This window comes from Melospiza georgiana, chromosome 9, assembly GCF_028018845.1.
Source record: "Melospiza georgiana isolate bMelGeo1 chromosome 9, bMelGeo1.pri, whole genome shotgun sequence".
In the NCBI taxonomy this organism is placed as follows: domain Eukaryota; kingdom Metazoa; phylum Chordata; class Aves; order Passeriformes; family Passerellidae; genus Melospiza; species Melospiza georgiana.
In genome coordinates, this window is record NC_080438.1 from 21,182,474 (window position 1) to 21,194,696 (window position 12,223).

Sequence of the window (12,223 nt, forward strand, 5' to 3'; positions counted from 1 at the left end):
GTTACTCCTCAAAGACCATGATTCACATAAAAGACACTTTGGCAAGTTAGAGGGAGGCTACACCTCTGTCCTCAGCCTTGAAGGAAATCTGACAAGAGACACTTTTCTCCCTGGGAAAGTCCTTTGGGTTCACTAAGAAGCTGTGCAGCCTAAAAACAGCACATGTGATGAAGTGACTCTGAACTTACCTGCTAAAGAGAAGAAAACCTGGAAAAGGGAACTGAAATTTTACTCTTCTGCTACAGATGTTTGGTAGGGCAGATTTTAAAACAGGTGCTGAGGTGGTTTCCTGATTTATAAGAATTGTTTCACAACAAATTTTCCAGAATAGCAGGGAGCAACAGATTTTATATATAACATACAGGTGAGAGAGACATCTTCATGGCTGTGCCTGGCTCAGAAATATCCTGCAGGAAATGTGTCAGTGGCTCTCCAGGGTACCTGAGGTTGTCTTTGAGGGCTTCAGGTTCCCCTCCCCAGCCCCTCACACTGTTTTGCAGGGAAGGGCAGACAACAGCCATATTGGTTAGAGCATACCTGACTCTCTCTGGCTTTCTTTGCACGTTCTTGCTGACCTTTTAGAATATAATTCAAAGGAGCTTTTATTTTGAACCCTTCACACACCCAGCTCAGGACACTGCATGAGTTTTCTGCTATTTTTCCGTGATAGCTCAGTAGAGCACTGTGTACCTAAATCTCTGCAAGCATCTCGTGCATGCCATGAGGCCCTCTCTGGGATTCACTTTACAGGATTATCCACAGATCTGTGCTTGCTCGGCAAGTGGCTTTTTCAACACTACCAAATGTGGAAGGAAAGTCCTTTTCTTCTGAAATGTTGTTTTTTTTTGGTTTTAATTTCTCAATGGAGAGCATGTCTGAGCAAGTTGTTATTTTTCTGCCCGCAGCCAAATAAGATGAACTCAGTTTCTTACAAGAGAAAGAAATACTCTATTTGTTACAGTCTTCCTCCTCAGAACTGTGTTGTTCCCATAAGCTTTCTAGAATAATTTCATTTTTAACCAAGACCAAACAGAGAAAATTTCAGCCAAGAAGGTGAAAGTTTTCCCATTCTCCTGCCTGAAGCTTGTGAGTGAATAGAAATGAGAGCAGTGACTTCTATTCCTGGTGTAACGAGGAGCAAGAATTAGTTCGGAGTGTGAGGCCTGAACGTGCTCCAGGTATCTGTCACCAAGCAGAGAGGCCAGGGAGAGAAAGACTGGAGTAGTTTGGACTTGTGGGAACTGTGCCAGTCTGGAGTTGTTACTCCATGTGCTGGAGTGAGTGAAGGGTGGGTGTGATGGGCACCCAGCCATCCAACGCCTCTCCCTGCTGTCATCCAGGACTTCCTCAGGAGGCTCTCTCAAGCTGGTAGTTCAGAGATTTGTCTTTGAAACACAATAGGTCTTTTTCCTTTCCCCCTACCCCTCAAGCTTTCAACAGAAAATCTTCAGATTTGATCCATAGATTATCAGGGAAAGGACAGGTTTTCACTGCAAAAGACACTTGAGTTCCTTGTATTTATATGTAGCATGTTTGAGTGATAAACAGTTAAATTAAAACTTCATATGTGCATAATCTTCTATGGACCCTCTGCTCATTTTGAATTTAAGGAGAGGGAAAGGACAACATGTAGGTTATTCTGTAGTTTCAGTGCATCCTTATTTTTTCTGACCGTGTTTCTAGGGCTACCCTAGGAGTGCAGTGCTCAAAATGGGCTAAAAAAGACAGCTTGTACCATGATCTGGCCCTCTGCCCAGTGTTCCCCCTCGGAGGTAACTAGTGATGGTCTCCTGGCAACTCCCTCTAGGCAGTAAAGTTAGAGAGATGTTGGTTGGAGGGGAGATGTGGAGGTTGTCTAGTCCACTTAACATGCATTTTTCACAGACACCAGCAGTTTAGTGGATACTCTGTTGTGCTTGTGTTACCTCTTACTGGGATGAATTTTGGGATTTACTGTAAGTTACCAATCAGTATAAAAAATGTACTCATGCCTGACTCTGTTGTCCTGGGGCCAGGACTCAGGATTATAGGTTTGCTTAATTAGTACTTTCCTTCCATTTCAAAATTTCAGGGCATAGAAATGTTTAAAATGCCTTTGTAGAAATACCTTTTCTCAGGCTGAGAATTTGGTTTATATAGAGGTGTACTTCTGTGACCAGTCTTGGAGGATTTAGAGTGTTTCCAGAAATCAGTGTCACTCAAATATGCAGGGGAAAAAGGTTCATTGCAGCAATGTAAAATCAAGGCAGCAAGTTTTTTACCTTTTACTGCAAGTGAATGTTCAGTTTCCTTTTGTTCTGGTTTTAATAGTATTGATCTTTTTTAAATGTACAAAAGTAAAGTAAGTCCTCAGTGTATGTGCTGGGGAGTAAGTGTAAAGTTAGAGTATAATTGCATTGTATTCTTCAAGGACAAAAGTTTTTGGATTCTGCTGTATTTGCCATTTGAAAAAAATTACACTACTTTACTAAGATCACAGAGTAAATAACAGAAAATCAGAAAACCAAATCAGCTGCTGAAGTGCAATACAAGGCATCAGCTCAGCACACTGCATAGCAAAACAGTCAATCACAATGCCATCACTAGCAGCCTGAATGGTAAATTAACATTTCTCTGGAATAGATGAGAGGTGAATAAACAGAGATATATGTAAATACAAACTAAGTAGAAATAGACATGATTATAGATGAGTAAATATGTGGAATCAGCATCAGTTAAGCAAGCAGACTTAATAATTGCTTGCTGTTCATGTCAGGACAATGTGCCAAAGCCTTTAGACAGCAGCCATCATGTCTTAAAAGGCATTTTCTGGGGTTTGAGCACAGTCCTGGGGACTCTACACCAAGGATGGCAAAATTCAGTACACTTTTGTGAGGAATTTCTGTGTTGAGGCCAGGTCTGTGATACTCCTTCAGAGAAGCTTGTTGAGGACAGAACATGTGTATCCACTTCTGTGCTGGCCGTGCTGGGGCTGCCTTTTGGCCTTTTGGAAATCAGGCTGAGCCAGCAGCAGCAGCAGCAGAGGTCCAGGTCTGCAGTGCAATGTGTCAGCTGTGACCTCCAGATCAGCCAGGCTGGGGCTGGCCTGTCCCCACGCGGGTGCTTGGTGGCTCTCCAGCCCAGGGCACGGCCCGTGTGGAGCAGTGGATGTTGCAGGTGTGGAAGGGCTCTGCTGTCCTGCTGCCTCCACAGTGGCTGACTGCCAGCCCCCTCTGCTGCTGGGTCTCTCTCCAGGTGGTGACAACTGGTCTGGCCTCATCCCTCACTCTGAAACCAGTGGGTTGTCCTCAGCCAGCTGCAGGCTGCCAGGAAATACCTGCCTGACCGTGGTGTCTCCATGGGCTGCAGGGCAGTACCTGCTCAGGCACCTGGATCTCCTCGTGCCCCTCTGGCTCGGTGCTGACAGGGCTGATTCTCACTTTTTACCTCATTCCTCACTCCTGTGAGGTGTTCTGCCTTTTCTTGAACCCATTACCTCAGAGGCACCACCATGACAAGCCTGGCTGTGCCATGCTGTGGGGCCATGGTGGGACCTCTGTGTCCAGCGCAGGGCAGCCCTGGCCTCTCCTCACAAAGACCATCTGGCAGCACACCTCAACACTCCTCACCCCTCAGTGGTGCCATGTAGGAGAAGCAAGAAACATCCTGTGCCTTTGGCAGTCTCCCTGGCCTGGGACACATGCACTGGAGCAAGGCAGAACCTGGTCTGTGGACTTTGTCAAAAGCAGGGGGGGTTGAAGTAATTTACTTGGTTGAGTTGCTGTGTGTGTTGTCACACCATGCCACACTGCCAGGACAGGGCTCAGCATAAGCAGTTAATGTGGGCTAAACCAGAAGGTGGAACTAGGGTTGAGGAGGTGCCACAGTTTGAGCCTAGTCTCCCAGGGCTGCAGCTCAGGGGTGAAATTGTGCTCCACAGTTGCTGAGAGAAAGGTGCTGTCTCCTGAGCTCTGCCTCATCCTGCCCTGAGCCACTGCTCTCCATGCCCTGTTTGGAAAAGAAGAAAAAAGCATCTGTGCCCGGTTAGGAGCCCAGATCTGTTCCACTGAGGCTTTGATGATGCTGGGGCTCCTTTCAGGGTTCAGGTGCCTGTGTCTGGATGCAAGGAGGGGCAGTGAAGGGGATGTGGAGCAGAGCACTTGCCCCTGCCCTCTCCAGTCACTGCCACTGCCTGCCTGGTTTGGCTGTAGCTGCAGCTGCACCCATAGAATTTAAATCTCTCATGCATTAGAAAAATACATTTAAAGGCTGTTGTCTTTTGACATCACTGAATTTGTATCCCTCCCAGATCAGGGAAATCCAGCCCTCAGTTTGTCTAGAGGTCAAAGCACCTGGGCTGACAGATGTCATGCCCCTCTCCCTCAGGAACACACTCATAGATGTATCTGGAATGTGAAGGTGTGGAACCACCAGCAGCTCTGCTGGGGTCATTGGTTTGTTATCTTGGGGTTGAACAGGTTTCTTATTTTACTCAGGCTCCTTTCTACATGCCAGCAGCTGTCTCTGACCTGTTTATAGGTCAGGTTCCTCTTTGAGGTGGTTGATCAGAATTGTATTTGAAACATGGCCATAGTGTGACCTGTCTGTGGAATGGCATCATGGGTGGACTCTGTTAACTCTTCCTGTGGAGTTAAATGTTTTAGTGCTTTATAGGAATATGGGATGATCAAATGCTTCTCATGAGGACAAAGCAGTGTTTCAAGATGATCCTCAGACCACATAGTGCAAAATTTTCCCATACAGGAGAATAATACAATCATTCAACCTGGATGCATAGTGTTATCTATCTGAATCTGTTATGTAAATCTTGAAGACACTGCTCTATTTTCATGAGTTTTTAAATTGATTATTTAGATGTTATTTGATACTTTTTTATTTTATTATTTTTGCCAAGTCTTTCATGCCTGAATGCTATTTTGGTTTCCTTTCTGACTTTCATTTCTAGTGATTATTTTCTTAACAAGCATAGGCTAGCCTCTGCAGGTTTCCAGACACTTAAACTGTAGGATTTTTATGTCAGTCCACATTTAAAATGAAACTAAAGGTTGTTATTTGTATACTTAAAATTGTATCTGTTAATTTTTATGGATGTGTTAACAGCTTTCAGTTAAACTAATGTCAAGATACGGTACATTTCATAGGTTTGGTGTGTCAGCTGTTCTGTAATTGCCAGTGCTGTGAGCATCGTATAAATCTGCAAAAATCCATTTATTAAAAAATAAACTGTAAAATGGTTCCAAATTGTCATATACCTGAATGAATGCCCAGGGGGCAGGGGGGAGCCTTCTATTGCCCTCATTTATAGGCAAGCCAGATGGACTTTATCCATTTCAGGAGAAAAAGGTACTCAAGCAGAAACTGTCCTTGTCATGTTGCAGTCTGCCCTGATTTGTGTGTCTGAGGCCATTCAACCTGGATTTGTAGTATGAGCACCAGTTACCTTATAATTGAGATTAACATGACACATTCCATGCTTATCTGATGTTATGTCCTCATGGGGGTGATTTGGTTATTTTTCCAGGTAAGCCAACGTTTATGAAGGCTCCTGAAGATCAGATTGGGATTTCTGGAGGAGTGGCCTCTTTTGTGTGTCAGGCAACAGGAGAGCCCAAACCTCGTATCACGTGGATGAAGAAGGGGAAGAAAGTCAGTTCTCAGCGGTTTGAGGTAATTACCAAAAGAAAACAAAAACCAACAAAAAATCCAAACCTGAAAATTTGGTGATCAATCTAATCCTCACAGGTCTTAATTGCACAGTAATCATCACTGCAACCTGGATATCTCTTCATCACTACAATACAGAGCGTAAAGCTTTAGTATAAAGCAAGTTTCCTTCCCTGCAGCAATGCAATCTGTGGAGCAGGTGGTGTCCTTTGAGCAGGCTGCTGGAAACACACCAACAGGACATCCTCCTTCACATGGGAGACTGGGGCTTACAGAGAGTTGGATGGCAGATAAGAGCTGGATCTAGCAGTATTTTTCTCTTTTTCATTGTCAGAATTTATAAGGCAGCTCTTTGACCTGCAATCCCCAGTTGAATTCAAAAGTGAGATACCAAAACACTACTGGAAATCTTTTTAAGTGATGGCTATTGCCATCCCTCCCCCAAAGGTACTTGGAAGGGGAATGGTGAAGGGTTAATTGATGTCCCTGTGAGCTAAAGTAGGAGAGAAAGGAAGGGAGAAGAGCAGGACCAGAAACATCTATGAAAAGGGGAAATTTGGTTTATATTTTACATAGCAAATACATTTTCACTGACTTTCTCCACCTTTTTCTCTGCTTTCCTTTTTGGTGTTGGGCTCCCTTCTCTAAAACTGCCCTTGCAAATGTGACCCTTCTGCAATTCTGCTGCCTTTCCTCTAATCCCCTGTCTTTGATGTTTTTGCTTTCCTGACTGGAGCACAAGATGACTTTGCTGCCCAGAATGGATTGATTCAACTCACCAATTTTAATCATGAATTCATATGTGAGCAGAAAACCTTGATTAAAGTAATCAATTTTAATCTTGTTTTACATTGTTATTTTTCCCTGGTAAAGGTTTTGTTGTATAGTAACTATCTAATTTGTAAGTAGATACAGCCATTATAGTGAATTTGGTGCTTGTTGTGGCTTACCAGAGGGCTATGCCATATTATATGCATTTATATTAGCAATTTCCCACCTTTGTTCCCATCAGTTTGGATGCATAGCTTGTGTCAGGAGATAGTGATTCTTTTTTTCCTAAGTAACTATTAATTTTACTTCATTATTAGTCCTAATTAGGGAAAATTTGGAAGTAAGTTTAAATGGAGAAAAAACCCAAATCTGTTGTATGCATGCTAAGTTGTGACAAAGGAGAGGTATCCATTGTTAGCAAGTTAACAACATTTTGGCCTCAGCATCTGTCTAGCCCTTAGTAGTTGTAGCTCTGTTCCTATCACACAGTGTTGGTTCAAAGGATAGTGAGGGCAAAAGAGATTTCTGCTGTTTCATCTCTTAGCTTTTTAGTCCTTATCACTGAAGTGAATTAATCTCTGTAGCTGACTTTGTCTTGTTTTAAAATTTAGCAGTAGCTCTGCCCTTTGTAAAAATTTAGTATATTGTCACAGTTTCATGTATAATTTAAAGATAAGTGTTTTTAAAAAATTAATTCTTTAAAGTGTATTATGATGATATGGTGATATTCATATTTCTCTTTCTTTACCTGACTGCATTAGGGATTTCTTCTTGAAACAGAAGGGCTATTCCTTCCAGCATGAGGAATAACAGATTTTTTAGTGGTCTTGGTTACCTTTTGATTTCTTCCTATTTCTCCTGTCACTGCAGAGTCTTGTGGTGCATTGTTTTCCTCCTTCCTGTTCTCTCTTTTGATCTTTACACTGTGGGAAGTGCTCCTAAACAGGCCCTTGAAAATGGGGTGAAGGTTTTGCATGGGGGTAGCAGCCCTAGGCTGACATCCATGTCTGGAGCAAAGGATTCTTTAAGTCTCTTCATGTCCCCCTCAGTTCCCAAGGGACAGGAGTGGGTGGCACCTGCCTCTCCCTCATGCTGTCACTCTCTGCACATCAGGTGGCATTTCCAACTTGTGCTGCACTCTGTAATAGGAGAAGGGTGAGTTTGGCATTAATAGTGGCTTGAGGCTGTGCCTTCACAGCCTTGCAGTTATGAAATAGTGTATAGCGATCCAGCTCCAAACTAATAAATACCTTTTTCTTCCATGTATAAGTCAGAGTAATGCATTTTGCAGCTTAGCAGGATGGATGGAAAGACAATGATTTATTAAAGACTTAATTTATTTATGCTGAAGAAGGAAGTGTAATTACATCATTGTTGATTATGCCAGAGTTGCAAAGTACCTAGTGCTGAGGAGCATTAAAACCCCTCTCTGCTGGAGTTACCATGCACTGAAGGTGCTCAAGGTTTTATTCAAGTTTTGTTACTGTTTCCCTGCAATCCCACAGAGTATATCATTCTCCTCTTCCATCAAGGTGAAAGTTGGCACTAAATTGTTACCAGTGATTAGTAAAATCATTAGTGCAAATATGGCTCAGATGTTTTAAATCATCAGATTCACATCTTTATTACCAGGTTGATAATTTGTCAACCTTAATTGATCCATAAAGAACCTCATTGGATCTTCATTTGTTCTGGCCTCCTCAGAGGACAAATACGTTCTTGACACTGAATTTTTGTGCTGCTGCATTTGGAACACTTAACTCACTGCATGGTATTTTAGGGCTTACAGGACTTGTTTTGTTCTGGTTTTTGTTCTCCAACCCCTCGATGGTTTTGACTTTCAGTGTTTGTTGCAGAAGGTAGCAGTAATGAAGTGCTTTCTTTTCCTTTCAAAGGTGATCGAGTTTGATGATGGGTCGGGGTCGGTTCTGCGGATACAGCCCCTGCGTGTCCATCGAGATGAGGCCATCTATGAGTGCACAGCCACCAACAGCGTGGGGGAAATAAACACCAGTGCCAAGTTAACAGTGCTGGAAGGTAAGGGGGAACGTCTTGCACTCCTTAAGTGGCAGGAGACAGCTTTGGCAGCTACATGTTGATGTGCTGCATTTAAATGGCGTGGTGATATTCTAGTTTGATTGGGTAAAGCTGTGTTCTTCCTGCAGCAGTTGATATAATTTCTCCTATAATAGAACATCGTATTTTTGAGGCAATCATGGAAGGATTGCAGATTCTGAGCTGTCTTTAGTGTGTTTTTGTTGTCTGATTGAGAGGTGTCATTTCTGACTTGGAGGGCTATCTACAGAGACATTTGTATACTTTTCTCATCTATTTGCTTTCATATAATACCCATCTTCAGGGTATCTAAGTATTGTATCTGACAATCAGAAACTTAATCTATGCTGCTGTACCTTCTGGATTAAATCAGCACATAGATTTTCAGGTTACTCTTCAGGTTTTTAATGTGATGTGAAATTTAGTTGTGTTTATTCTTCACTGTACTCGCAACTTTTAATTCTGTCTCTCCTGTTAAGGAATAGATTTTCCTCCTTGTCTGCTATATGAGCAGGTTTTATTTTGCTTCCTATGTTGTTTCTGCTAAATGTTTGTGGGAAAACAGTTTATTAGACATAAACAGGCCTGTGAACACTTGATTTTTTTAAATATTAAGTTGTCAGAATGATTTTCTGCTTTTAAGGAAAGATGGGATTTTTCCAGCACGTAAATGTGTTCTATCATTTGTTTATATATAGGAATTTGTAAATGTACTGAGATGTTAGAAATCTGGGGCATTTGGCTGAATGCATTTTTACCCCTTGCATTTTTACCCCTTCCAAGTGAGAAAAGGCTTAGGCAAATTGCTTGTGGTTCATAGATTGATGTAGAAACTTCTAAGTAGTGAAAAAACCAGACCAGAAAGTGTTTATTGTTGTAGGATTTTGAATCAGAGGAGAGTGGTTATCCCAGTGGTGAGTGTGCCAGCCGCACATGACAAGTTGCCTATTGTTCCTTGTTCTCCCATCCCCATTTATAGCACAGAGGTAATCATATTTTCCTTTCTGCTCTGTGACAAAGAATACATTAAACAACTGTAATGTGCTCAGGCACCGTGGTGATGGGAATCATAGAAATCATTCAATACCTGATATGATTGTGTATCTTGTTTCTGGAGGTGGGGCATCTTAAAGATCAGCTTGCTCTCCAGTAATACTATTATTAAGAATAGGGTAACAAGCGCTATAGACTTGAAAATTATTGGGGGACAAAAATCACTTTCTATTTGTTACTTCTGCCTATGTAGCAGTGTATGTGAGTGCATAAAGCTCAGTGGAGCTCTTTCAGCAGTTTATGTGCAGATCTGCATTTAAATGCTTCCTGCAACTGGATTTTTGTGATACTGGATGCTCGAATACCACTCTTCCTTCCACATTCCTGTTTCCTTTGGTTGTAGTTGCATTTATGCATCTTGGATATGTATGCACATGCACACACACGCTAATAATTTATTTGCTCTGTGTTAAGTGTTCAAAGGCCCCCAGAGACATGCCTTGCATCAAGGAGCACAACAGTATTTCTTAGCTCCATGGTGCTCCTGCTGATTTCCTGATGAGGTAAAGCTTGCAGACCACCACATAAATAGGGAATGTTAGGAAACACCACAGACAGGAAAAGACATGCAGGCACACAGTTTAACAGCTGCAGAAGCAAAAGTCAGTAGCAGTCAAGCCCTGAGCCTGCTTTTCTGTTTAGAAAATTTGTTTAATTGGGAGTAATGATAGTTGAACATGATCCCATCAGGTCAAAAACGATCTGCAGGCTGGGGGGGCTGTGTTTTCCACTCAGACTGAAGAGCATCGACCCCTTGCTGGCCACTCTTGTAATGGGCAAAATTAAGAAACATTTGCTGCCTAGCAATTTGTATGTACTCGTGCATAGAGAGTTGTGAGCTTGACTGCGAGGATGAAGAGCTACATGTGCCTTTTATGTTGGCTTAACTAACAAAGAAGATGGGTTCTGTTATGATGTATTTTTATTTAAGAAAATATGTTTTACATTTCCCTTTTCTGAGACTTTCCTATAGACAGCTCTGTAATTTTCCAGTCACGTTATCTTATTTTTCTGCATTGTCTGATAGAGATTATAATGTTTCTGCTTTTTGTGAATATGATTTTTTTAAGTTACTATTAATATTCCTTTGCTTACACTTTGGTGAAGTAGATGTTGCCCTGATTGTGATTGTTTACTCTCAGTGGCTTCAAAAAATAGTGTGAAGTGCCCAAATTCTCTGTTATGCCATCGCTTTTCTAACATTAATTTTGTAGAGGTATTTGAAAATTACACATTTCATGTGGAACCCTTGGCACTCTCAAGACTGTCAACTAGGACTGGATTTTTCCCTCTGCTTTTGGGGTTAAAATAATTTCTGTAATTGGTCTCAGATGGCAGTTGAATGATACAGACATTCTGCACTTCCTTTCAAGAATTTGACTAATGCAGTGGTCCCTGGTGCATGACAAAACTTATCATAGGCGTCCTCGTGGTTACATGCTGCTAAATGCACAGCATGTATTGATTTTTACAATAAAAATCCTTTATAACAATAAGTTTTAATGCTCCTTCTCACAATTTGCCTTTAGAACATAGGCCTTAACATTAAATCCAGCAGTCACAGTTAGGGTTTAGCAGGCTCCTTACTAGATGTCTTTGTAGCTAACTAAGCTGGAGCTTTATTTTATTTAGATTTCTGCGATGTTTTACGGATCAGAAGCAGGTTATCCTTTCTAATTGCCAACTTATTTCATTCTGAGTATTAAGAGAGAAGCATGAGTCCAGTCTTCCTGGGGAATCAGGAATTCTCACATAAGTGAATCTCTTTTGACAATTTGGTTCCCTACTGCCCTTTTATTCTTTGCTTCCATGTCTCTCATTTTTCCCTTCTAACTGCAGATCCTGTTGTGACCAAACTACGTATACTTTGTGTAACTGGAAATTATTTCTCCTGTTGATAGTAGAAGAAATAGACATGCGTAGACCTTCTCTTCTCATTTCTCCTGGGTAGCTGATAAGCTGAATTATGTATGAGTCATATTGAACATTTCTATCTTTTTTCCAATTATGACCTGAAGCAGCACAGAAGTATGTTTCTGCTTGGCAGAGGAGGAAAGCAGTGCAGGGAGGGGGAAGGCTAGAATCAATAAGCTGACACGCATTCTCAAGAAAAGCCTCAGGGACAGTTAGTGGCACTAACAAATTAATAAATATATTATTCAGTGGTAATGTTGAGAATTACAGAGCATTTTAAATAGGGAGGTTATATGAAATATAAGTAGGAAGGATGCCAGCCTGCACGAACGTAGCAACAAGCTACGTTGGCAGGAGTGCAGAAGTCCATGATGTCCTTCCATGAGACTGCTTGTATGCTCTGCATTGCAGCTGTGTTGGGAAAGGTGATGGCAACAGTGTTTGTCTCTGGGTGCCTGTTCACCAAAGGATGCCTTCAGTCTGTTTTCCAGCAGTTTCCACCCAATGGGAAGATAAGGAAAAGCAGTGGAATAAAAGGTCTTCAAGGGGCAGGGAGAAGTATATTGATTCTTTGGGAGAAAAAGGCAGCTCAAATACAAAGTATGTTATCAGTCCCTTCTCCCAGGACTTTCCAAATGGGACATTCAGTTTTGATTTCCAGAACTGGAAAACCAGTTAATTGCAACTGGTCCTTTAATGCTTTACAGGCAGTCTTTTTTTCACTCCCTTGTAATCCGGAGCATACAGTCATATGCAAGTGACACTA

The 12,223-nt window shown here is 41.8% G+C and overlaps 1 protein-coding gene across 9 annotated transcripts in view; it reads left to right on the forward strand.

Annotated features, from left to right (window-relative positions):
• The window catches only part of PTPRF (protein tyrosine phosphatase receptor type F), a 244,718-nt gene that overhangs the window by 45,373 nt on the left and 187,122 nt on the right, over nt 1–12,223 (forward strand). For all 9 annotated transcript variants that reach the window (XM_058030410.1, XM_058030402.1, XM_058030405.1 and 6 more), the window contains exons 2-3: nt 5,522–5,667; nt 8,331–8,472. In XM_058030410.1, the coding sequence (XP_057886393.1) occupies nt 5,522–5,667; nt 8,331–8,472 (288 nt within the window). The remainder of the gene's footprint in view (nt 1–5,521; nt 5,668–8,330; nt 8,473–12,223) is intronic.